Below are 20531 nucleotides of genomic sequence, written 5' to 3' on the forward strand. Positions count from 1 at the left end.
TCGCTGGGTGTCGTACACGCAATCATACAAAGTCGATGTAGGAAAGAAACATATCATGTCATACTGTCATCATTCTGGTTCTTCCTTAGGGGAGGCTGAGATAGCCTCTAAATATGGCCGTGACCTATTTTCCATTAGCATTGCCTTCCTTCAAGTTAATCCGATCAAGCACACTTACGTCCAAGAGGCTTCGCCCGCTTTGAGATACTCCTTGCCTGATTCCGCTTGATCTTCGCAAGACGCGACCTATATCGAGTCAGCACGTCACCAACACCAGCAAGAACAGCTTCACATTGCTTTAAATAAATAAAAGAAAGAGCAATAGAAATCACTTACTCCTCCGCCGCCTCCCTCTCCAATCTCCTCACATGCTCCCTCGCCTCCTTCACCGCCGCCCTCACCCCCACCAACGCCCGATCCGCCTCCCGCTCCGCCGCTTCCGCCCCCAGCACCCTCTCCCGCGCCGCCACGATGCCCGCGTCCTCATGGCGCCGACTCAACAGATTGCTTCCGTGCGCGCGACGCGTCGGGGACCACGACGAGGAGGTCGAGCGACGGCGTCCGAACATCCCGCGGCGCGAGGGGGAGGGGGAGAGGGAGTGGCGTCGGGCGAACATGCTGCGACGTTCGATGCTACCATTGGTATTATCATAATTCCGGGTGGGGGGAGGGGAAACGGAGTGGCGGCGGCGGCGGCCGAAGAAACCGCGGCGCGAGGTGGAGGTGGGGGAGGGGGAGGTGTAGTGAGGTTGAGCGGTGGCAGTGGTGGGAGAGGGAGCGACGTCGGTGGCTCGACGGCTGCCGAAGAGACGCATTTTGGAGATTAGGTGTCTAGTTTTTGGTAGTGTACGACTAAGGTTGAGGCGTGATGTATCGTTGGCTATGGATACTATGGGGGTTACTTAGCTAAGGGGGGAAAGGAGGAAAGCAAAAAGTGGGCAGACGGCAGGATCAAAGCGGTTTATGAGCTCCAGGGCATAGGGAGATCTACATATACGTCAACGGTATTATCAAAAGCAATAATACATCGGTTAATCTGTATGACTTTGATATCTTCTCTGACGTCGGCGTCGTGTATTGTGTATAGGTCACTAATTATGGACGATGGATGGAGTGACGTCACCCCTCTCCTTTCTCTCCCCCCTTGTCCCTTTTTTCATTCACTCTCATATCAAGTTTCTCCCCTTGTATTCTGCACGGCTTTTGGAATGGCAGATTGACCATCAGATCTCTTGTCCGTTCGGTTCGGTAAGGGACGCTTCCGAGATTCCCTGTCTGGCTGTCTCCTGTAAACTGTGGAGTTATTCAGCACTGGGTCCTGGGACCTAATGCTTTTCCGTCCAACGTAATGGCTGGGAATTTACGGGGATGTCGATACCTTTGATCCCATAGAATCAGGCAAGCTAAGCAGTCTCAGAACCTTTCATATCAAACTCGATATTCCTATTTCCGTCCTATGATCCTCGCGATGCATTGCTGGCAATTTCATGTCACGACCGGGCTGTGTGGACCATCTCTCTTCACAAAACATGGGTTTTCGAGATCGAATATCCGGCAAGGGAACCGGACGAGATGACACAGCACATAAACCCAGCACCAAAAGCTTCTTAGGACAAGGAGGTATCCCGAACGCAAAGAAACCGAAAACTCGACCTCCCACATCGATCCGTGATCAGCCATGGTTTCTCCATGCATCCTTACCCACATACTCGGGGCCATATACGGTAGACTTGTCTCCCAACGAATCCACTCCAAAGCTAATACACATAGGTGGGCGTGATGGCCATCGAAGTCCCCGCCGAGAACCCTCGCGTCATATCCGAAATCACACGCGAAGGCCACCACATCCTCCGCCTCGAAACTGTGCTCATGAACATCTACTATCCCGCCGCGCACGGCGCCGGGTCCGGAAAGTCGCCGTCAGGGAAGCACCGCTGGTCGCGGGAGACCTGGCTTCCGCGTCCGCGCCTGGAATCCGCGAAAGGCTACGGCAAATTCGCCGGCGCCAAATGGGCCATGGTCCCGTTCTTCTTCGCGACCACCATGTTCACCAAGATCCCGGCGTTTCGCAACGCGGGGATCGCGGAGCATTGGCCGCCGGGGGGGAACGTGGATACGCGGGGGACGAGGGTCAAGCAGGAGGAGGGGGAGGTGCCAGAGGGAGAGGAGGATCCGCCGGTATTTCCTCTCATGGTCTTCTGCCATGGACTGGGCGGGACGCGGACAGTGTATAGCAGTGTGTGCGGCGAGTTCGCAAGCTACGGGTTTGTGGTCTGCGCAATCGAACATCGAGATGGATCGGGGCCACGGACGATCGTGCTCCATGAGGAGGAGGGCGAAGGGAGTGTGGAGCATCTGGAGCGGAACGGGGTGGACCACCATCCGCGCCAGCGGCGGCGGGGATGGGATAAGGTGGACTACATCTATTCGAAATACAACCCCGACGACACCGCTCCCACCAGCGAACAGGGCATCGACAAAGAATTGCGGCATGCACAACTGCAATTGCGGTTGGCGGAGATCGAGGAGGCCTACAACGTCCTGGCGAAGATCTGCAACGGACAAGGGCAAGAGGTTGCCAACAAGAACCTCCGTCGCAAAGGCTACACCGGTGCCAGCTCCAACGGGTTGCAAGGAATTGACTGGACCCTCTGGAAGCACCGCTTCCACCTCGACCAAGCCACCATCCTCGGCCACTCCTTCGGCGCCGCCACCGCCATCTCCGTTCTCCGCCACCCCGCACGCTTCCCCCAGATCGCCCAAGGCGTCACCTACGACATCTGGAGCGGCCCCGTCCACCCCTCTGAACCCAACCCCGCCCACAAAATCCGCTCCCCCCTCCTTGGTATCAACTCCGAAGCCTTCATGTACTGGCCCTCCAACTTCCACACCGCCACCGCCCTCGCCGCCGAAGCCCGCGCCCAGGAAGCCCCCGCCTGGCTCCTCACCCTCCGCGGCACCGTCCACCTCTCCCAATCCGACTTCTCCCTCCTATATCCCACTCTCACCGCCGGCGTCATGCGCGCCACCGCCGACCCGCAGCGCGCCATGGACCTGAACATCAACGCGACGCTGGAGTTCCTCGGGAAAGTCTCGCCGGTCACGCGGGCGCTGATAGCGCGCGGCGCGAGCGATGAGCGTATCCTCGACGTCGAGCCGCTGGAGGTAGTGCCGGATATACATCGGCCGGACGATAGGCATCTGGGGTTTGCCCTGAAGGTACCGCATGTGTATCGGCATCGGGTGGCGCCGGGGACGGCGAGGAGGTGGAAGCGGATGAGGCGGAGGTGGGGGAGGGAGAGGGATGCGGAGGTGGGGGAGAGTGAGGTGTGGATGCATGTGAGGAGTGAGGTGGAGGAGGTGGAGCGGTTTTTGAAAGAGAATATGGGACATGGGAGGGGGATGGAGAGAGGGAAGGACGAGAATGAGGATGTTATGAGCGGATCTGGGGTATCGACGCCGGGTTGAATGTTAATTGAAGGCATGAATGGCATGAACTATGAGGTTCATCAGAGCAATATCTTTAGTAGATATGCGGTTGCCATGGAATAAAGCTAGAGATATCCATCAAACATCCTCTGTCGTCCAACCCATGATTGACAGCCTTTAAAATGAATTAAAAATAATGAGACCAATCCAATCAAGCCTACAAGTACTCCTGTCTCATTCTGCATGAATATTCGAATTCCGATTCAATGGGCCGACTTTTAAAGTCGCGATCCTTACATCAAGATTGCACACTTGGGAATGATGTGCTAGAGCTCCAGAAGCGCTCCTACGAGGAAAAACATAGCTTCCATCTTCAAAAACCTCAAGAAATGGCCATGGCCAACAATCCATCCTCTGTAGCATATTTAGGACCCGAGGGGTCCTATTCCCATCAGGTAAGCGGTTCCGAATCTATATCTAAGTTGAGATGTTTTGGTTTGGTCGTCCGTTGCGGTTTCGGAGCTCACAGCGACGATGAGAAAAGAGATTCCCCCAAGTCAATTCCTCACAAGATCCGCACATATATCCATCTATCCAACTCCAATCCCTCCAAAAACCCCAGCTAACCCCCTCCAGGCTGCCCAATCCTTCTACCCCACCCCCTCCCCCCCCCTCCTCCCCCTCCCCTCCATCTCCGCCGTCTTCTCCGCCATCCAATCCCGCTCCGCCCCCCTCGGCGTCGTCCCCCTCGAAAACAGCACCAATGGCCCCGTCGTCACCACACTCGACATCCTCACCGACGCCCTCCGTGCCCCGCACGGCGCCCGCTTCCGCAACGTACGCGCCGTTGGCCTCGGCGTCCTGCAGATTCGCATGTGCCTCCTCGGACTACCGGGGGCGAAGAGGAAGAACCCGCAGGGGGAGGACGAGTACGCGATCGAGCGCATCTTAACCCATCCGCAGGCGTGGACGCAGTGCTCGCGACTGTTGGCAAGGTTGAAGAGCCAGGTGCCCGGGTTGGTCCAGGTGGATGCGGCGAGCACGTCGGAGGCAGCGCGGATGGCGGCGGAGGATGGGAGTGGGGGGACGGCGGCGATCGCGAGCCGGGAGGCGGGGCGGGCGGCGGGGTTGGAGGTGTTGGAGGCGGACGTGCATGATCGGGATGATAATGGGACGCGGTTCTTGTTGTTGCGATATTGTGAGGAGGAGGAGCTGGCGGCGATGGAGGGGAAGGGAGGGGCGGGGGTACCGCAGCTGGGTTTGACGACGGGAGGGCAGCATAAGACAATGATCGCGTTCACGGTGGCGCATGATCGGCCGGGGGCGCTGGCGGATGCGCTGGCGGTGTTTAAGACTCGAGGACTGGATCTGACGAGCATTAACGCGCGGCCGAGTGGGGAGGTACCATGGCATTATGTGTTTCTGGTGGAGTTCTTTGGGAGGCGAGGGGAGACGGGGGTGGAGGAGGCATTGGAGGATTTGAGGGAGGCGGCAGAGAAATGGGTTTGGCTAGGGAGTTGGAGTTGTCCGAAGGAGATGTGGCCGGTGGAGGAGAGGTGATGAAGCACTGATCGTGGGATCGACGGGGAAAGGAAGGTTAATACATGGCATAGAGCCGCATCTATACACCACATATCGATATGCCTGATCTATCTATATCTCCAACTACTCCGTCATAACCGTCCCTTTCAAACTCATCCCCCCTTCCGGTCCCTCCACCCACACATCCCACCTCCCATTCCCCGCATCCCTCCCACACACCCTCATCTCCTCCCCAGCATACAATGGCGCCAAATTCCGATACTCAATACTCTTAATCGTCCCCCCCGTCTCCCTCATTCGCGCCTCTATCATCGTCACCACCAACGTCAACGCTAATGGCCCATGCACCAACAGCCCCCGATGTCCCTCCACCTCCCGACAATACCCTGGATCCAAATGGATCGCATGCGCATTGAACGTTAGCGCCGAGAACCGAAACAGCAACGCCGGCGACGGCGTCAGCGCGTGCGAGATCGTCGCCGCGTGCGCCGCCTTCACCACCTTCCCCTTTACCACCTCCCCATTCCGCACCGCCGCCCTTAGCTTCTCAATCTCCTCCGTCGCCCGCTCCCGCATAAACACGATATTCCGCCGCTCCACGCACTGCTCCCACCCACCCGCAACTGCATCCCCCCGCTGCTCCGCCTCCCACCCCGCCACGGGGCCCATCCGCCGCTCGATTCCCACGAACACCTTCTCATCGCCCTCCTTCCCCTTGATTGCCACATCCTTGATTCGCTCGACGCACACGGCGGGGGTGTTTGCCGCTAGGTCCAACGCGCCGCGGTTCAACCAGGTGACATCGCCGCCAGCCCACATGCGGCGGACGAACGGGCCGCCGGGGGATTGCGAGGGGTCGGTGCCGTCGGGAAGGAGGCTGTTTTCGGGGATGGTGGGGTTGAAGTAGACGAGGTGATGGGCAGGGGGAAGGGGGAGCGGGGTGGGGTCCGTCGGGATGGGGGTGTCGGAGTGGGTCGGGGGGAGCCAGGAAGGGGGGACGAAGCCAGTGAGGATGCGGTGGAGTTTCCAGGAGGGGACGGGGGAAGCGAGGTCGTGGATGAGTTGGGGGGGACGGGCGGGAAGGGAGGTTTGGAGGGAGGCGAAAGGGGTGGTGGATTGGGAGCGGGTGAGGCGGGGGTGGGGGAGGCAGCGGACAGCGCGGAGGCTGCGGGTGCAGGTTATGGAGGCCATGATGAGTGGTTATGAGGAGATTGAGAGGTGCAATTGTTGTCCATCTTGGTTGAAGGGACGGTTGCAGTTATGTACAAAGTGAAGTTCAACCGAGCTCGGAGTAGGTGGAGCTGCTAAGTCGCTATGTCCGTGATCGTCGCTTTATTCCCGGTTGCCGTTCGGGAACTTCGGGAATGATGTTCGGAGGTGGCCATTTATCGGCAATTATAATATTGCCGACATTGGTATATGTGATTTTCTGGATAGGATGGTCTATTGGTTTGTCTTATTCGGATCTAGACAATAGGGTAGGTACTGGCTCTGCTGATAATCGCTACATTTGACTCTCGTATACCAGGTTCTAGGTCGGATACATGTACCATAAATCATCAACCATCGTGATACCTTTGCGATATACCCATCGAAAGAGTCAGGAACACGCAGCGAAATTGAGCGGAACGTCCTGAATTCAGCTATCCTAACTGCTCTAGCTACGGACACAATTGTCGTTCCTGTCCGCTCATACAAATTTTCAAATTTTCCCACTATGCCTTCCATCCGTCCCATCGGCTCATAAATTGAGCCCGCTCCTCTTCCGGGACCGCCATGTCAAGGCCTGAATACCTTATTCCACCGGTATCGCCTCCCGAACAGCCCTTCCTCCGAGCCCATCTTCGTGCCCGGAACCCTCCTCCCATCCCCAACAACCCCCCACCCGATCTAGTCATGATTTATCATCATTGATATCGTACGAAAAGCCCCCAGCCACCAGCCGAAATCCATTCCATGACCCCGGCCGTCGCAACCGTGAAGAACCCGCCTGGTTTGTATCCGTAGCTGAAACGCCTGGAAACTTAGAGACTAAGGGAAAATGGAACCGAGACCGGACCGAGTGTGTAGGCGGCCGTTGAGTAGTAGAGAAAGGGAATAAGAGGTAGAGGTGATAGAGAGATGTGGAAGCGCGTATGCAGTCGTTGAACGCGTGAGGGAATCGGAGGATGCGGAAATAGAACCCAAACGCCGTGCGGAGATGGTAGCCGGTAGCGGGATATCTACAGATGCAGGGGAGGGAGGGACCCAGAATCCACGCAGCGGATGGAACCCTTAGAAAACAAGCCGGAAGCAATGCACGCATGCCTCAAAGCACACAAACGAATAGAAAAGACAAAATATCGCCAATATCTCCATCAGATATAGTAGAAGCCAGCGAAAACCGGCGCACTACCACATCCGCAGAGACCGCTGCGATCGTCAAAGGAGAATAAAAACCCAGGCGAGAGACAATGAGGCCGGGAAAGAAGAGAGGGCGAATCCGATGCGTATGCCAACCCGCTGAAATCACAGGACAGGTATGTAATCCATCCCGAACGCCGGACGCGAGCGCAGGCAAGACCAGACCATGCCAGGAACGAAGAAGAAGAAAAGAAAAAAAGAAGACATCTCGCACCACCGGGATCCGATCCTGGGAAGTCGTCCAAACCACCCAATCACTTCTTCAAATCCAACATCTTCCGCAAACTCTCCTCCAAGCGCCGGATATCCCTCGTCCCCTCTCCCTGTGCCTTCGTCGGCGACGACTCCCCCAACTCGATTGGCTCCTTCCGTGCCACGGCCGCAAGGTCGATCGGCGGCATGTCGGGCGCATCGCGATTGCACTGCTGCTCGAGGTACTGGGTGCTGATGCGGCGGATTTCGTCGTCGGACCGGCGGTCAGGGGCGGCGGGACGGGAAGGGCGGGAGGGGGAGTGGTCGACGGTGGGGAGGGCGACATTGCGGAGGAGAGAGGTACGTTTGGAGTTGGTGGGGGGGGAAGTGGGGCCGGGTGCGGCGGCGGCTTTGAAGAGTGGAGACAGGTTGCGGTTGCCGTAGTGGTAGGGGCTGGAGCCATTGGGTGGGAGTTGAGGGTTTTGGGGGGTGGTGGAGGGGGAGGGGGTGCTGGGGCCGGAGGCGCTGCGGGGGAGGTGGGGGGTGCCGCGGTAGAAGGGGGGTTGTTCGGGGGCGCGGGTGGGCAGGCCGTGGGAGACAGAGGGGGGTGGGGAAGCCAGGGGGGAGGGGTTGCGAGCGGGGAGTTCGTGCGACGGGGAGCCGGAGTACTTGGCGCGAGGGTATGGGATGGGTGGGATGGAGCGGACCGAGTTGTTGTGCGGTTTCGGCTGTGGAGCGGGTCGTGAAGGGGAATCGACGGCGGTGTTCGCGCCGTCAAGCTCCATCATGAACATCTCCTTGTTGTTCGAGCCATGCGAGGCGTGACGGGCATGGTTACGGAGGTTGCCGCCGTAGATAGCGGCGTAGTGGTTCTTCGGAGGTTCGGACTGGCGAGCAAGAGGCTCGGTGGAAGTCGGTGTAGGAAGCCCGCTCACACTGCGTCCGTTGGCTCGTTCTTTGCGGGCAGCGTTGAAGAAGAAATCCAAGGGAGATTCCTCGCTGGGAACCGCCTTTCCGGGATTCGCGGGACCCGCAATCGGGATTTCGATGGTTTCCATTGGAGCCTCCGCTTCCGCTTGCTCCGTTTCACTGTCAAGTCGGCTTTGCAGCCCGTTCTGACCACCGTTCGGAACGGACTTGGAAAAGAACTTTGGGATCGGTAACGCCGAAGCTGCCGGAGAAGCGTGGAACCCGGGTCCTGCATACGCCTGTGCCTTTGCCGGAGTGAACAGCGGCTTTTTCTTCGGATCAGCGGGACCGGCACCTTTGGACGGGGACGAGAGGTCGATTGAGGATTGGCCGTTCACGTGCTTGATCGGCTTCTTTCGAGGATTGGGGGCCATCGCTGCGCTATCGGATACGGCTGCCTGCTCGGTCGCATGGGCGCTCGGGTCGATATACCGCCCATCGGCAGAGAAATAACCCGTCTCCTCCTTCGTCACCTGGGTGTCCTGCCAAGCGGCGGGGTCCTTTCGCTTTCCGTATTTCTTCGGAGGTTTATTATTCGCCGGTCGCCCATGGGTTGCGGCATTGTTGGTGGCCGTGGAGGAGTCAATGAACTGGCCATCGGGACCGAAGTCGCCGATCTCGTCTCGGTTGATTGCATCCTCCCAGACCGGAGGAGCGTGCTGTTTCTTGTTCGACTGAGGGTTCCGGTTCTTTGGCGGTCGTGGACCATGTTTCTTCGGAGAGTGGGTGCTCGGTTTGGGCTCAATCGTACCGACGCTGGTCGCGCGTGGTCGGGCCTGAGCCGGCCGCTTCGAGTCTTGGCCTTGTGGGATAGAAGGCTGCATAAGAGCTAGGGCGATAAGAGATGCTGGTCATGTTCAACAGGTAGATCGGCACCGTAACCTCCATGTTATACATACTCTGTCTTCTTGGTATGCTACTGTTGTAGAATAGGTGAGTGAATCCGAGTCTCACGGAGGTGGGATTATCGAAACGGATATGAGGCCGATGTGGGCAATGATGGTGATTGTGGCAATGGAATGGATGTATGAAGTCTTTGAGACTGGTTCATGGTTTGAAGGACGTAGGGGAGAGGTTGGAGAAGAAGTGAGAGGGAAGAATAAGGTAATGGTGGATCCACTCAGGAGAGGGTGGAATATTGATCGTGGAATGGGTTGTAGGATGAGGTTGATGAAGAGAGAGAGTTGAAGATGGAGGAGAGTGAAGCAAGTGGGAGAGTCGAGTGGTGACTGGAGAGTGGAGGGATTCTTGGGTGTGGCTGAGCCAATGGAATAGTGGCTGAGCCTATGATGCTGTGGCTGGGGCGGACTGGCGGAGATAATGCCTGGGTTCACGTGACTGACATCCTCCAATCTACTGTAAGTCTGTAACTGGTGTTGTGGCCGAAATGTTGGACGCAGTGTAATTAGTGCACGGAATTGGTGGAGATGGAGGGAATAGAATTATATTTCTATTGCTACACGACAGATTCCAGGAAACTATAATTTATTAATTATGGCTAGAATACTGTCTGAATAACGTAAGGTGCAAAACGGTTGGGGTCATGTAAGCTAGTCCATCCTCTAAATATCTTGTCTCTGTCTCTATGTTCACATTCTATTAACAACCAGTTATCCAACCAAAGGCTTAGAGCCTTTCGGAAGGCTGATCTTGTACACCAGTACCTGGTTCTGGAGGTCAAACCCAGATTCGTCCGCATATGGCAGCTTGCCACCATTCATGAAGCCTATTCCGCCAAAGTTAGCAACTGCCGAAATCCAGGTACTGTTTTAGGAGAGGATAAAGAGCGAGAGGACTTACCATGCTGCGTGATAAAGTCATTATCACTTAACATGAACATGAAATACTCGTCATCTTCATCCTCGCAATCTCGCCCATTCCTCTTCCCGTTCACCGGCACGATCGCCAACGACTCCCACTTCTCATTCAACAGTCCCGCGTCCTGCGCGCCCCCATTATGCAGCGGAATCCCCTCATACTCAAAACTCCCCAACTGCGCATTATCATTGACATCCACAAACTCACAGTACCTCGCCGGCGTGATCCCCGCATCCAACACCCCCTCCACCACCACTGCGCACGTCGCGCAGTCCGCCTCCTCTTTCACGTCCGTCGCCCCCCCGATGTCGAAGATGTCCACCTGCCGATACCGGCTCTCCGTGGCGTCCATCCCCCGCCCGACGTCCCCGTCGCGCGACAGGACTAGGAACTGCGTCGCGCTGAGGTAGTGGATCTCGCTCTGGGCGGCGACGCGGGAGGCGCCGTCGGCGCGGGCGTAGCGTGGGAGCTGGACGACGTACTCGGCGGTGTGGCGGGGGGTGCGGCGGGAGAGGTCGTAGACGAGTAGGCGGGCGTTGAAGCGCGTGCTGGAGGAGGCGCCGTCGTTGATAAGCGCGGATTGGGTGAGGGCGTATAGCGTTTTGCCGTCGGGGGAGGCAGTCATGCCTTCGAGGCCCTGGTTGTTGTTGCGGCCGGAGAGGGGGTCGCCCGGGGTGATTTCGCGATCGGAGTCGTAGCGGGGAGGGGAGTTGGCGTTGAAGGAAACTGTGGCGTTGCGGCGTGGGAGGAAGGCGTCAGGAGGGCGGATGGCGTCGAGCATGCGACCGTCGGCGCGGAAGCGGTATATCATGTCGCCGTATTCGTCGGAGATCCAGAAAGTGCCGTCGTCGTTGAGCACGAGGCCCTCTGAGTCGATGGACACACGGGCGGTGGTGTCGCCCGTGGTCACGGTCCCGAAGCCGTCGCCGACGTAGCTGGCCGCAGGGAGGTCGGGGAATCCGGGGAACTGGAGCACGCCGAATGGGTCGGGGTCAAGGCCGGTGGTCGGCTCGCCGTTGGGGTCCGTCAGGAGGATGGTGTCGAGATACCGGAGGTGGACGTTCGGCTCCGCGGTCTCCTTGTCGCCCCTCCGGTGCCTCGTGCCGCCCAGATCGAGGGTGACCTGGAACTTGTGCACGCGCGGGTTGAAATTCAGCGTCCCCTCGGTGTTCCACCCACGATCGGGCAGACCCCAGAGCCGGCCGGTGTATTTGTCGCGACCGAGTTTCTTCCAGCTGCCTCGCTCGATGGCGGCCGAGGAGCCGATGCCGCCGAGCGTGTCACCGTACTTATCGGTTAGGTTGCCAGCAAGGATCCCAGCACCGACGAGGCCGTGGTTCGTGTATGGCTTGCCATTGCAGTCGATGGTCGCTGGAGCCGTTGAGGCTTTAGTCCGAACCACCGCAGCGAGAGACGCAAGGCCGGTTAGGATGGCCAGAGAGCGCATGTCGAAGGGAAGGCAATGGAAGGTGGTCGTGGGCCTCAATGCAAGGTATCCTGCTGCCCACCAACCCGATCTCATCGAACGAGGGTCCCATCTCTTCTTTAAAAGCCTCAGCGTCCACGACGCTATCGTCTATTTCCGATGATCTTAGTTCGCCGGCCTCGCAGGACCCATATGCCATAGTCGACTTTTCTCTCGAGTCCCCCCATCTATGCTCTCTATCATCGCCATCATTTGCTGGTTTTCAACTGCCCTACTCACGTCTGGCTAAAAGTGAGATGGGGCTTGAAAATAAAATTGACCGGCGCGCCATTCTAGCCAGTCAATGAAGCATGATCTACCCGGATGTCGGATGTCATGCCCATCGCCTTTGTCTATGCTCTCGGACAGCGTGGGGAGTGATTAGGGAAGCCCCTGGGTGAGGGCACGAGGGGAATCGCGGAGAGCTTATTGGCAGACAGGGGTCGAGATGGGCACGCACGCGATGGAACAATAAAGCAAGACACATTGCAGTGTTGGTATTGACGCCACCACCCCATACAAATTTGTATGAAGATGCAGTTTCACGAACAATACACCACGCAAAACAAGTGGAATTTAATCAGGCTTTTTTGAGGCTATTTGCACACAAATATTTAGTCTATATCTATGAAAACCTGGCGGTTAGCCCTGTCTTGGGCCCGCCATACCTCCTTCAAAGGCAATGAGTTGGCCTTCAGATTCAATGACTTTCCTCAACCGATCAGGCATAGTAAGGATTCGTCGGTTAATCCATTCCTAATCAAGTTTTTCATACCAGGCCTCTCGTGCTAATTGGCGTGTTTCGTGGGGCTCCCAATGCCTAAATGTCGCACGTGATGTGCTAAAATGGTTGGGAGTGAGGTGCTGTTGTTTCAGCAGCGAAGTTGTTGTATTGTGTAAGTTGTGTGTAAGTTGTGTGTTCTAGCTGAATGCCTGGTCCCCCGGCCCTACAGATATACGAGAGTCACGGCAAGATTATTAATGCAGTTTGTAGCCTTGGACTCCTAGAGCTCATGCCTTGGCCTGCGACACTAAACTTGCGTATATATTGCTTGAGAGGTTGAAAACAGTCCTCGATGTCAGCAAGTGCTAAGCAGCCGCATAGTGAGGGTAGGTTTTGAGGAACCGAACGTAAGTCGCTAGGGAGATTGAGTTCTTCCAAGAATATCTTCAGCGAAAGGATATACTGGTACTACGTAGGATAGCGTGATGGAAAAGGGAAAACGCTGCTTCTACATTAGTTCTGTTGGCATCGTGTACACAAGGACCAGTGAGACAGTGCAAATGCGATCGTGGCGCAGAGGATGGCGCAGCACTCAAAGCTGGCAAACACGCAGTCTCACCTCTGCAATGCACTAATACGAAGTAGGATATCCCTCTTGTCAGGAGGACCGTACACCAAGAATAAATCGAAGAGTAAAAACCGGAAACCGATACTGCTCCTACTCGTCACTATAACGGGGGCATACACACAGCTGTTTTTGTAGAACCAACAAGATCTATTCCTACAAGAAAGTGGCCTAAAAACAAAGATCTTTGCGATCAGTACATCTTCTTGAATGGACCAATTAGAACGCAAGATTCCTAGGTCACGTGACTGGGATGTATGCGGGGTGCGCATCGGTCCAATGCGGACATGGAGCATTTCCCTTTTGGTCGTGTGCGGGAAAATTTCGGGCCATAATTATGTGACTTGCTTTATTCTGACACCAGTGTGGCACGAATCACCATAAGATAATTACGGAGTTACGGGATACCGACATCAATGTGTGGCTGAGCCAATGGTGGCGAGGAAAAGCAGATGGATCACGTGATCTGCCCAGTATTTGTTCACGTGATATACTCATTGCACCTGATGTCCTGATCTGTATTATGTCACTCGCTCACTCTCGATTCCACGATTTGGTGCGACGAAGCCGACGATGGAGCATCAGGACGATGAGGCATCATGACGATAGGGCACCATGACACTAGCGCTGTTTGTGTAATCGGAAATGGAATCTTTATGGCAGTTAATTGAGCATCAAATGCAGCCAACCAGCAGAATGATCCAATGGAATTATTTCTATTGTGATCTCCAATAATTAGTACAGTTGAGGATGGCAGTCGATGGTGCTCTTGAATTCCACGATGCTTGGACCTTCCCTTTCAGCTTCCGGCCATCCGTTGGTTCTAGCTTACCAGTTACAACTTACAAGGCATGCGCAGAATTCATATTTTTACTTCTTTTTAATATGAATTCGGTATTATTTAGCTGCATGGATATCATATCGAGTGGTATCGTCATAGTTTCACCTTTCCAATTCGGGATGGGCTGGAATTCGAAAAGGGAGGAATAAGATGACCGGCACCAATCACCGACCTGCCACCCTGAACCAGCCGCATCAGGTGCAGGTGGTTTTCGTTGTTAATTCCAGGTAGACGTGAGAACGGCCGAGTCTCGCCCTGGGTGTGCCGTATGTAGTGGTGGTGGACGGGTGGTGCTCGTCAGTAGAGACAGACAGGATCGGTGCTGCTGAGTTCCAAGGTCGGTCTCCAGTAAATCTCCATTCTCATCCATCGGTCCAGTGATCTGTCCATCTATCCATCGATCCATCCATCATCTTCCATCATCCTCGCGTCGTAACATCCGTCGTATTCGCCGTATCCCATCATCGCCGCTGCATCCTCCATTCTCCCCCACCCACCACGGCACCACCCATCACCACCCACAAACTCCATCACCACCATCGCGCGACATCCCGCTCGGAACGCGGCCAAGAACGCGCCAGGTTCAAGGCCGGATCGCTTGAGAGTCACCTTCACACGAGGCAGCCCATCTCTCCAGCGTCCATGGCATAAACTACGCGCGACTAAAAGACATCCATCTCGACATTGATGGTCCCGCATGTACCATAGCACGGTCCAGCAGATGCGCGGAGAGGAAGTGGAGCGCGATCAAGACGTGGGAGCGCTGGGAGCAGAAGAACGATTGCATCGGCGCTTGTCGCAGGAGAGAAGAATGGCCGGCGAACATCCTCATTCGCATCATTCTCATCGCTCTCCTCATCCTCCGCCTCCCTCCTTACCATTGCCTCCTCATCCGCAATCCACTGCACCGTCCCCTTATGTGGCCCATTCACCAACCCAATCTACCTTCAACTTCTCTCCACAGCGCCCGTCCCTCCGAAACTCCAATCCACCAACACCCGCTCCCTTGTCTCTTCATCCTCCTTTCAACAATCATCACCATCAACCTCCCTCGCCGACCGGGTCTACCCTTCCTCCCATCGCCTCCGTCTATCCCCGTGAGTCCAACCTGACTCCGACGAACTACTACAATCGAGCCCCGGAACATGGCGATTCATCAATAGGGAGGGACAATACCCGATATTCCCATCCATATAATGCTCAGGTTTGTCCTTCAAATATTTCTCGGGACAGTAGGAATTCCGATGTTCGGAATTCCTATTGTCGCTGGTTTGGAAGTGGATCAAAGGAAATTTGCTGACAAGTGACCACCATCATTGCAGCCCCGTGAAGCGTACCCGTATCCCGATTCACGACATTCCGAGCGGACAACGCACGATCAAACTTATCATTCACCAGTCACTTCCACTTTCCCCCAACATACGCCTTTAAATCATCAACAACCATCTCCGTATTCCGCGAACCCATCCTCCCACTCCCCGGCCTCGCCGAAAATGTACACCACATTTAATCGAGGGCCGTCGCAGCCTGCCTATGCGGCTCATGATCGAAAGCCGTCGCAGGAGGTAAGTTTGACACGTTGATGGTATTTTCGAACCGACTGACGCGATCTATAGACACCGAGTCGAAGCAAAGATCCCATGTCGCTCTCTAGCATCATGTCGGGTCCGGACCAAGGCCCACCTCGTCCATCTCATCAGAATGATGACTTCACGCGTCCTCACTCGCAGCAATCGAACGGCACAAGCTCGCAAGCCAAGCAGGAACCGGCTTACTCGCCCATCAAGCCCAAGAGCCCGGTTCAACCATCTCCATCGACTTTCGCGTCGATGCCCATGTCGAATGGCGACTTGAAGCACACCGACCCCGTCCGTCCTCCGCATGCCTTGATGGTCCGACAGCGACCGGATCAGCACGAGTTCGAGCAAGAACTGTCCCGGATCGATCGATTGGACGTGAATGAATCCGATGACGCGTTTGAAGACTTCAAGCGAGATTACTACAACCGAAACTTGAAACGCATGGCTCGGGTGGAAGGAGAGGAATTCGCCCGACGAAAGGTACGAACCTCGTTCTTATTTACGACGACTCTCACTAATGCACGCAGCGTCGTCGAGTCAGCACTCTCCATCGTTACGAAATCCCCCTGACCAGCTACGCCGAACATGCGAAAGATCGCTTTTTCCGAACCTATGGTAGCAAAGCCTGGGAAGAGGTTCAACAACAGGAGATTGCAGAGGAGAAAGAACGAAAGAAGGACATGCAACGACAGCGTCGTCGTCAGAAGACGTTGCAGAACGAATCCCAGAAGCGTGACGAGGCCATGGAAAAAGCCCAACAGGCCGATGACGCCGAGGAGCGAAAACGACTCCTCCGCGAGGCGCAGAAGCATGAAAAGAAACTCCGAACCACTACGCAGCTCCTTCAAGGCGGCGTTCCGAGCAAAGACCTTCGCGAAGTCACCCCGCTCGCCCCCAACATGGAGGGCGGTGCCATGAGCTCGTTCCAACTGGACGAGGACATTGCCACCCCTGTTCGAGAGCCCAGCGCTCGCGGACGGGGACGAGGCGGACGTCAAGGCACGCGTCCGCGGAAGAGCAAAGAGCAGAAGCAGGCCGAAAAGGATGCTGCCGCCGCCGGCCAAGCTGCCCTGGATCGTGGTGACGAACTGCCTCCCCTGGCCCCTCGTGAGGATGCCAACGCGACACCGGCTCCATCGCCCGCACCGACCAAGAAGGAGCGCTCCAAACCTGGACCCAAAGCGAAACCGGCTGAGGAACCCGCCCCTCCACCCGCAATCGTCCCATACACCTCCAAAGCGTACAATCTGCTGTACGAGAACATTTGGCGCGAGATGGCCAAGAAAGACGTCGGCAAGGTCTATCGGATCAAGGATAACTCCAGCAACACCAAGCAGTCCAACCTGCGGAAGACGGCCCAGTTGGCCAGCAAAGAAGCCCGCCGATGGCAGATGCGCACCAACAAGAGCACCAAGGACGTGCAGGCTCGCGCGAAACGCAGCATGCGTGAGATGGTGGCGTTCTGGCGTCGCAACGAACGCGACGAACGCGATCAGCGCAAGATCGCCGAGCGACAGGAGCTCGAGAACGCGAAGAAGGCCGAAGCGGACCGCGAAGCGAATCGTCAGAAGCGGAAGCTCAACTTCCTGATCTCGCAAACCGAGCTCTACTCCCATTTCATCGGCAAGAAGGTCAAGACGGACGAGGTGGAGAAGAGCACCGGTTCCGACGCGGTGGCGGTGAGCGATCAGACCGTCACCGGCGCCCCGAAAATGCACCTAGACGAAATGGCGATGGCTGGTGGCTCGAAGGTCACAGATTTCGATCAGCTCGATTTCGATGCGGATGATGAGACGGCGCTTCGCCAAGCTGCGGTCGCCAACGCCCAGAACGCGGTGCAGGAGGCGCAAGATCGTGCCCGGGCGTTCAACCAAGACGGCGACCAGACGAGCGACATGGAGGACGGCGAAATGAATTTCCAAAATCCCACCAGCTTGCAGAGCATCGACATCCAGCAGCCGAAGATGCTGACCTGCCAGTTGAAGGAATATCAGCTCAAGGGATTGAACTGGCTCGTTAACCTGTACGAGCAGGGCATCAACGGCATCTTGGCCGACGAGATGGGTCTGGGGAAGACGGTGCAGAGCATCTCCGTCATGGCGTATCTGGCCGAGCAGCACGACATCTGGGGCCCGTACCTGGTGATTGCGCCCGCGTCGACTCTCCACAATTGGCAGCAGGAGATCGCGCGGTTTGTGCCCACCTTGCGCGTGCTGCCGTACTGGGGCACCGCCAAGGACCGCAAGGTGCTGCGCAAGTTCTGGGATCGCAAGCACATCGTCTACAAGAAGGAGAGTCCGTTCCACGTGTTGGTCACGTCGTATCAGCTGGTGGTGCAGGATACGCAGTACTTCCAGAAGATGCGATGGCAGTATATGATCCTGGACGAAGCGCAGGCGATCAAGTCGTCGCAGTCCTCCCGATGGAAGTCCCTGCTAGGATTCCACTGCCGCAACCGACTTTTGCTCACCGGGACGCCCATCCAGAACAACATGCAGGAGCTGTGGGCGCTGCTGCACTTCATCATGCCGTCGCTGTTCGACTCGCACGATGAGTTCTCCGACTGGTTCTCCAAGGACATCGAGTCCCACGCCCAGAGCAACACGAAGCTCAACGAAGATCAACTCAAGCGGCTGCACATGATCCTCAAGCCGTTCATGCTGCGCCGCGTCAAGAAACACGTGCAGAAGGAACTCGGCGACAAGGTGGAGCTGGACGTCTTCTGCGATCTGACCTATCGCCAGCGGGCCTACTATACCAATCTGCGCAACAAGATCAGCCTCATGGATTTGATCGAGAAGGCTGCCAGTGGCGACGATCACGATTCGACCGCCACCCTGATGAACCTCGTCATGCAGTTCCGGAAGGTCTGCAACCATCCTGACCTGTTCGAACGCGCCGACACGTCCAGCCCATTCGCGCTCAGTGCGTTCGCCGACACCGCGAGCTTCATGCGCGAGGGCAACAACGTCCAGGTCGCGTACTCGGTGCGCAACCTCATCACGCTGTCCCTCCCTCGCTTGGTCTATTCCGGATCCGGGCGACTGGATCTCCCTGGCCCCGACAACGAGCGCGCCGGGTGGCGCACGAAGTTCCTCGAGAACACGACGAGCATCTGGGGCGCCGACAACGTGCTGTATAGCGCCCGCGGCAATGGTGCGTTCAGCTTCGCGCCCCTTGCGGACGTCAGCCCTGCGGAAGTGTCGCGAGCTGCGCGACTCGATATCGCGGCGCGCGCGATCCTGCTCCGACAAGATGAGGGCCTTCGAGCGCGTCTCGGCAGGATGAACTGTCTGGACAAGGACGCCGGGTCGCCTATGCACGCGCTGTTGAACGTGTCCGAATATAATGATTGGAAGGCCACGGCGGAGGTCGGGACCGGACGGCTGGCGGACCTGTTGACGATTTCCAAGTCGTCATTCAGGCGGACCGGGCTCTCGTACATCGAACCGTGTGCACGACCCGCTGTCCACGCTCCTCCGATCGATGTCGATTGCTCGAGCCAGCATGCTCTGGTGGAACGGCAGCGGGTCCTCTTCAATGCTCCCCTTCGCGCCGCACTTTACGGCGTCTCCGAGCAAACCGAGGTGGCCCTCTTGGAGAAAAAGGTCCCGGTCGAACGCTTCCCGGTCTTCGGCATGCTTCCCGAAGCGGTCAACCGCAAGAGCCGGTTCACGCACGTCCAAGTGCCCAGCATGAGTCGCTTCGTCTCTGACTCGGGCAAGTTGGCCCGACTGGACGCGCTCCTCAAAGAGCTCAAGGAGAACAACCACCGCGTGCTCCTCTACTTCCAGATGACGCGTATGATCGACATGATGGAAGAATATCTCACCTTCCGCGGCTACAAGTACTGCCGACTCGACGGGTCCACCAAGCTCGAAGACCGCCGCGACACCGTCGCCGACTTCCAAACCCGCCCGGAGATCTTCGTCTTCCTCCTCTCCACGCGCGCCGGCGGCCTTGGCATCAATCTCACCTCCGCTGACACCGTCATCTTCTACGACAGCGACTGGAACCCGACGATCGACTCGCAGGCCATGGACCGCGCGCATCGCCTCGGCCAGACCAAGCAGGTCACCGTGTACCGGCTCATCACGCGCAACACGATCGAGGAGCGCATCCGCAAGCGCGCGCTGCAGAAGGAGGAGGTGCAGCGCGTCGTCATCTCCGGGCAGGCGTCGGCCGGGGTGGACTTCAACACGCGGTCGCGCGAGAACCGCGCGAAGGACATGGCACTGTGGTTGGCAGACGACGAGCAGGCGGAGATTATTGAGCGGAAGGAGCGGGAGAGGGCGGAGATGGCGGAGAAAGAGGGGCCGATGGGAGGGCGGAAGAAGAAGGCGGGGAAGAAGAGAGGAGAAATGAGTCTAGATGAGATGTATCATGAAGGTGTGTATCCTACTCCTTCCTACCCTTTCACTACCACTTCCCACACGGAACGCAAGAAGAAAGGACATATGCTAACATCCGGAACTAGGCGAAGGTCATTTCGACGACGCGTCGGCGAAGCCGTCCGGTGCGGCGACCCCCGTATCCGGGGCGGAGCTCGCGAGCGCGAAGCGGAAGAAGGGGACGAGCAAGAAGGCGAAGACAATCAAGCAGCGGCTGGCGATCATCGATGGGAGCGCGGAGTAGTGGTGCTGTTTTCGGTTCGTGGATGGCTTTTCGTGGTGGATTCTCGAGGGGATCCTCCGGTAGAGAGGGGCGTGCGGATGGAGGGGTTGTAGACGGCGTGCCATGGTGGTGGGAGTAGATGGATCGCATGTTCCCGCCGTCTGCGGAGTGGCTTTCTTTGTGGGTGGGCGCCGTATGGTGCTGGCGGCCTTCGCTGGATAGTTATAGCGTGAGGATAAAAGTAACTAGATGCGTGTGTTAATCGGCATGGGTCATGGGTATCATTGTACGATTACGGTAGATGGTTTCGGAGAATACAGTACAGGTTT

At 56.9% G+C, this 20531-nt stretch overlaps 8 protein-coding genes across 8 annotated transcripts; 4 read left to right on the top strand and 4 right to left on the bottom strand.

The window, feature by feature from the left end:
- Positions 1 to 107: 107 nt before the first annotated feature.
- Positions 108 to 815, bottom strand: P152DRAFT_476603 (uncharacterized protein; the record flags this gene model as incomplete). The annotated part of the gene is made up of 3 exons (XM_033681522.1): positions 108 to 124; positions 179 to 246; positions 337 to 815. 3 exons carry the CDS (start codon positions 813 to 815, stop codon positions 108 to 110), a joined length of 564 nt encoding a protein of 187 aa, XP_033530882.1.
- A 714-nt stretch (positions 816 to 1529) lies between these two features.
- P152DRAFT_403746 (uncharacterized protein) lies at positions 1530 to 3468 on the top strand (the record flags this gene model as incomplete). Its single annotated transcript, XM_033676721.1, has 2 exons — positions 1530 to 1724; positions 1771 to 3468. 2 exons carry the CDS (start codon positions 1530 to 1532, stop codon positions 3466 to 3468), a joined length of 1893 nt encoding a protein of 630 aa, XP_033530883.1.
- A 356-nt stretch (positions 3469 to 3824) lies between these two features.
- On the top strand, positions 3825 to 5084 carry P152DRAFT_442153 (PDT-domain-containing protein; the record flags this gene model as incomplete). Its single annotated transcript, XM_033677732.1, has 2 exons — positions 3825 to 3884; positions 4066 to 5084. The coding sequence occupies 2 exons, from the start codon at positions 3825 to 3827 to the stop codon at positions 4987 to 4989; spliced, it is 984 nt and encodes a 327-aa protein (XP_033530884.1). The 3' UTR covers positions 4990 to 5084.
- A 10-nt stretch (positions 5085 to 5094) lies between these two features.
- Positions 5095 to 6325, bottom strand: P152DRAFT_484783 (uncharacterized protein; the record flags this gene model as incomplete). The annotated part of the gene is made up of 1 exon (XM_033682023.1): positions 5095 to 6325. Exon 1 carries the CDS (start codon positions 6160 to 6162, stop codon positions 5095 to 5097), a length of 1068 nt encoding a protein of 355 aa, XP_033530885.1. The 5' UTR covers positions 6163 to 6325.
- Positions 6326 to 7628: 1303 nt separating this feature from the next.
- P152DRAFT_476606 (uncharacterized protein) lies at positions 7629 to 9359 on the bottom strand (the record flags this gene model as incomplete). Its single annotated transcript, XM_033681523.1, has 1 exon — positions 7629 to 9359. One exon carries the CDS (start codon positions 9357 to 9359, stop codon positions 7629 to 7631), a length of 1731 nt encoding a protein of 576 aa, XP_033530886.1.
- A 613-nt stretch (positions 9360 to 9972) lies between these two features.
- Positions 9973 to 12212, bottom strand: P152DRAFT_461673 (uncharacterized protein). Its single transcript, XM_033680175.1, has one exon. The coding sequence runs from the start codon at positions 11798 to 11800 to the stop codon at positions 10262 to 10264; it is 1539 nt and encodes a 512-aa protein (XP_033530887.1). The 5' UTR covers positions 11801 to 12212; the 3' UTR covers positions 9973 to 10261.
- A 2250-nt stretch (positions 12213 to 14462) lies between these two features.
- On the top strand, positions 14463 to 15405 carry P152DRAFT_167426 (uncharacterized protein). The gene is made up of 2 exons (XM_033674060.1): positions 14463 to 14725; positions 14779 to 15405. The coding sequence occupies exon 2, from the start codon at positions 14820 to 14822 to the stop codon at positions 15306 to 15308; it is 489 nt and encodes a 162-aa protein (XP_033530888.1). The 5' UTR covers positions 14463 to 14725; positions 14779 to 14819; the 3' UTR covers positions 15309 to 15405.
- Positions 15406 to 16103: 698 nt separating this feature from the next.
- On the top strand, positions 16104 to 20521 carry P152DRAFT_167385 (uncharacterized protein). Its single transcript, XM_033674059.1, has one exon. The coding sequence runs from the start codon at positions 16269 to 16271 to the stop codon at positions 20313 to 20315; it is 4047 nt and encodes a 1348-aa protein (XP_033530889.1). The 5' UTR covers positions 16104 to 16268; the 3' UTR covers positions 20316 to 20521.
- Positions 20522 to 20531: the final 10 nt, after the last annotated feature.

This window comes from Eremomyces bilateralis (genome assembly GCF_010015585.1).
Source record: "Eremomyces bilateralis CBS 781.70 unplaced genomic scaffold P152scaffold_26, whole genome shotgun sequence".
Lineage (NCBI taxonomy): Eukaryota > Fungi > Ascomycota > Dothideomycetes > Eremomycetales > Eremomycetaceae > Eremomyces > Eremomyces bilateralis.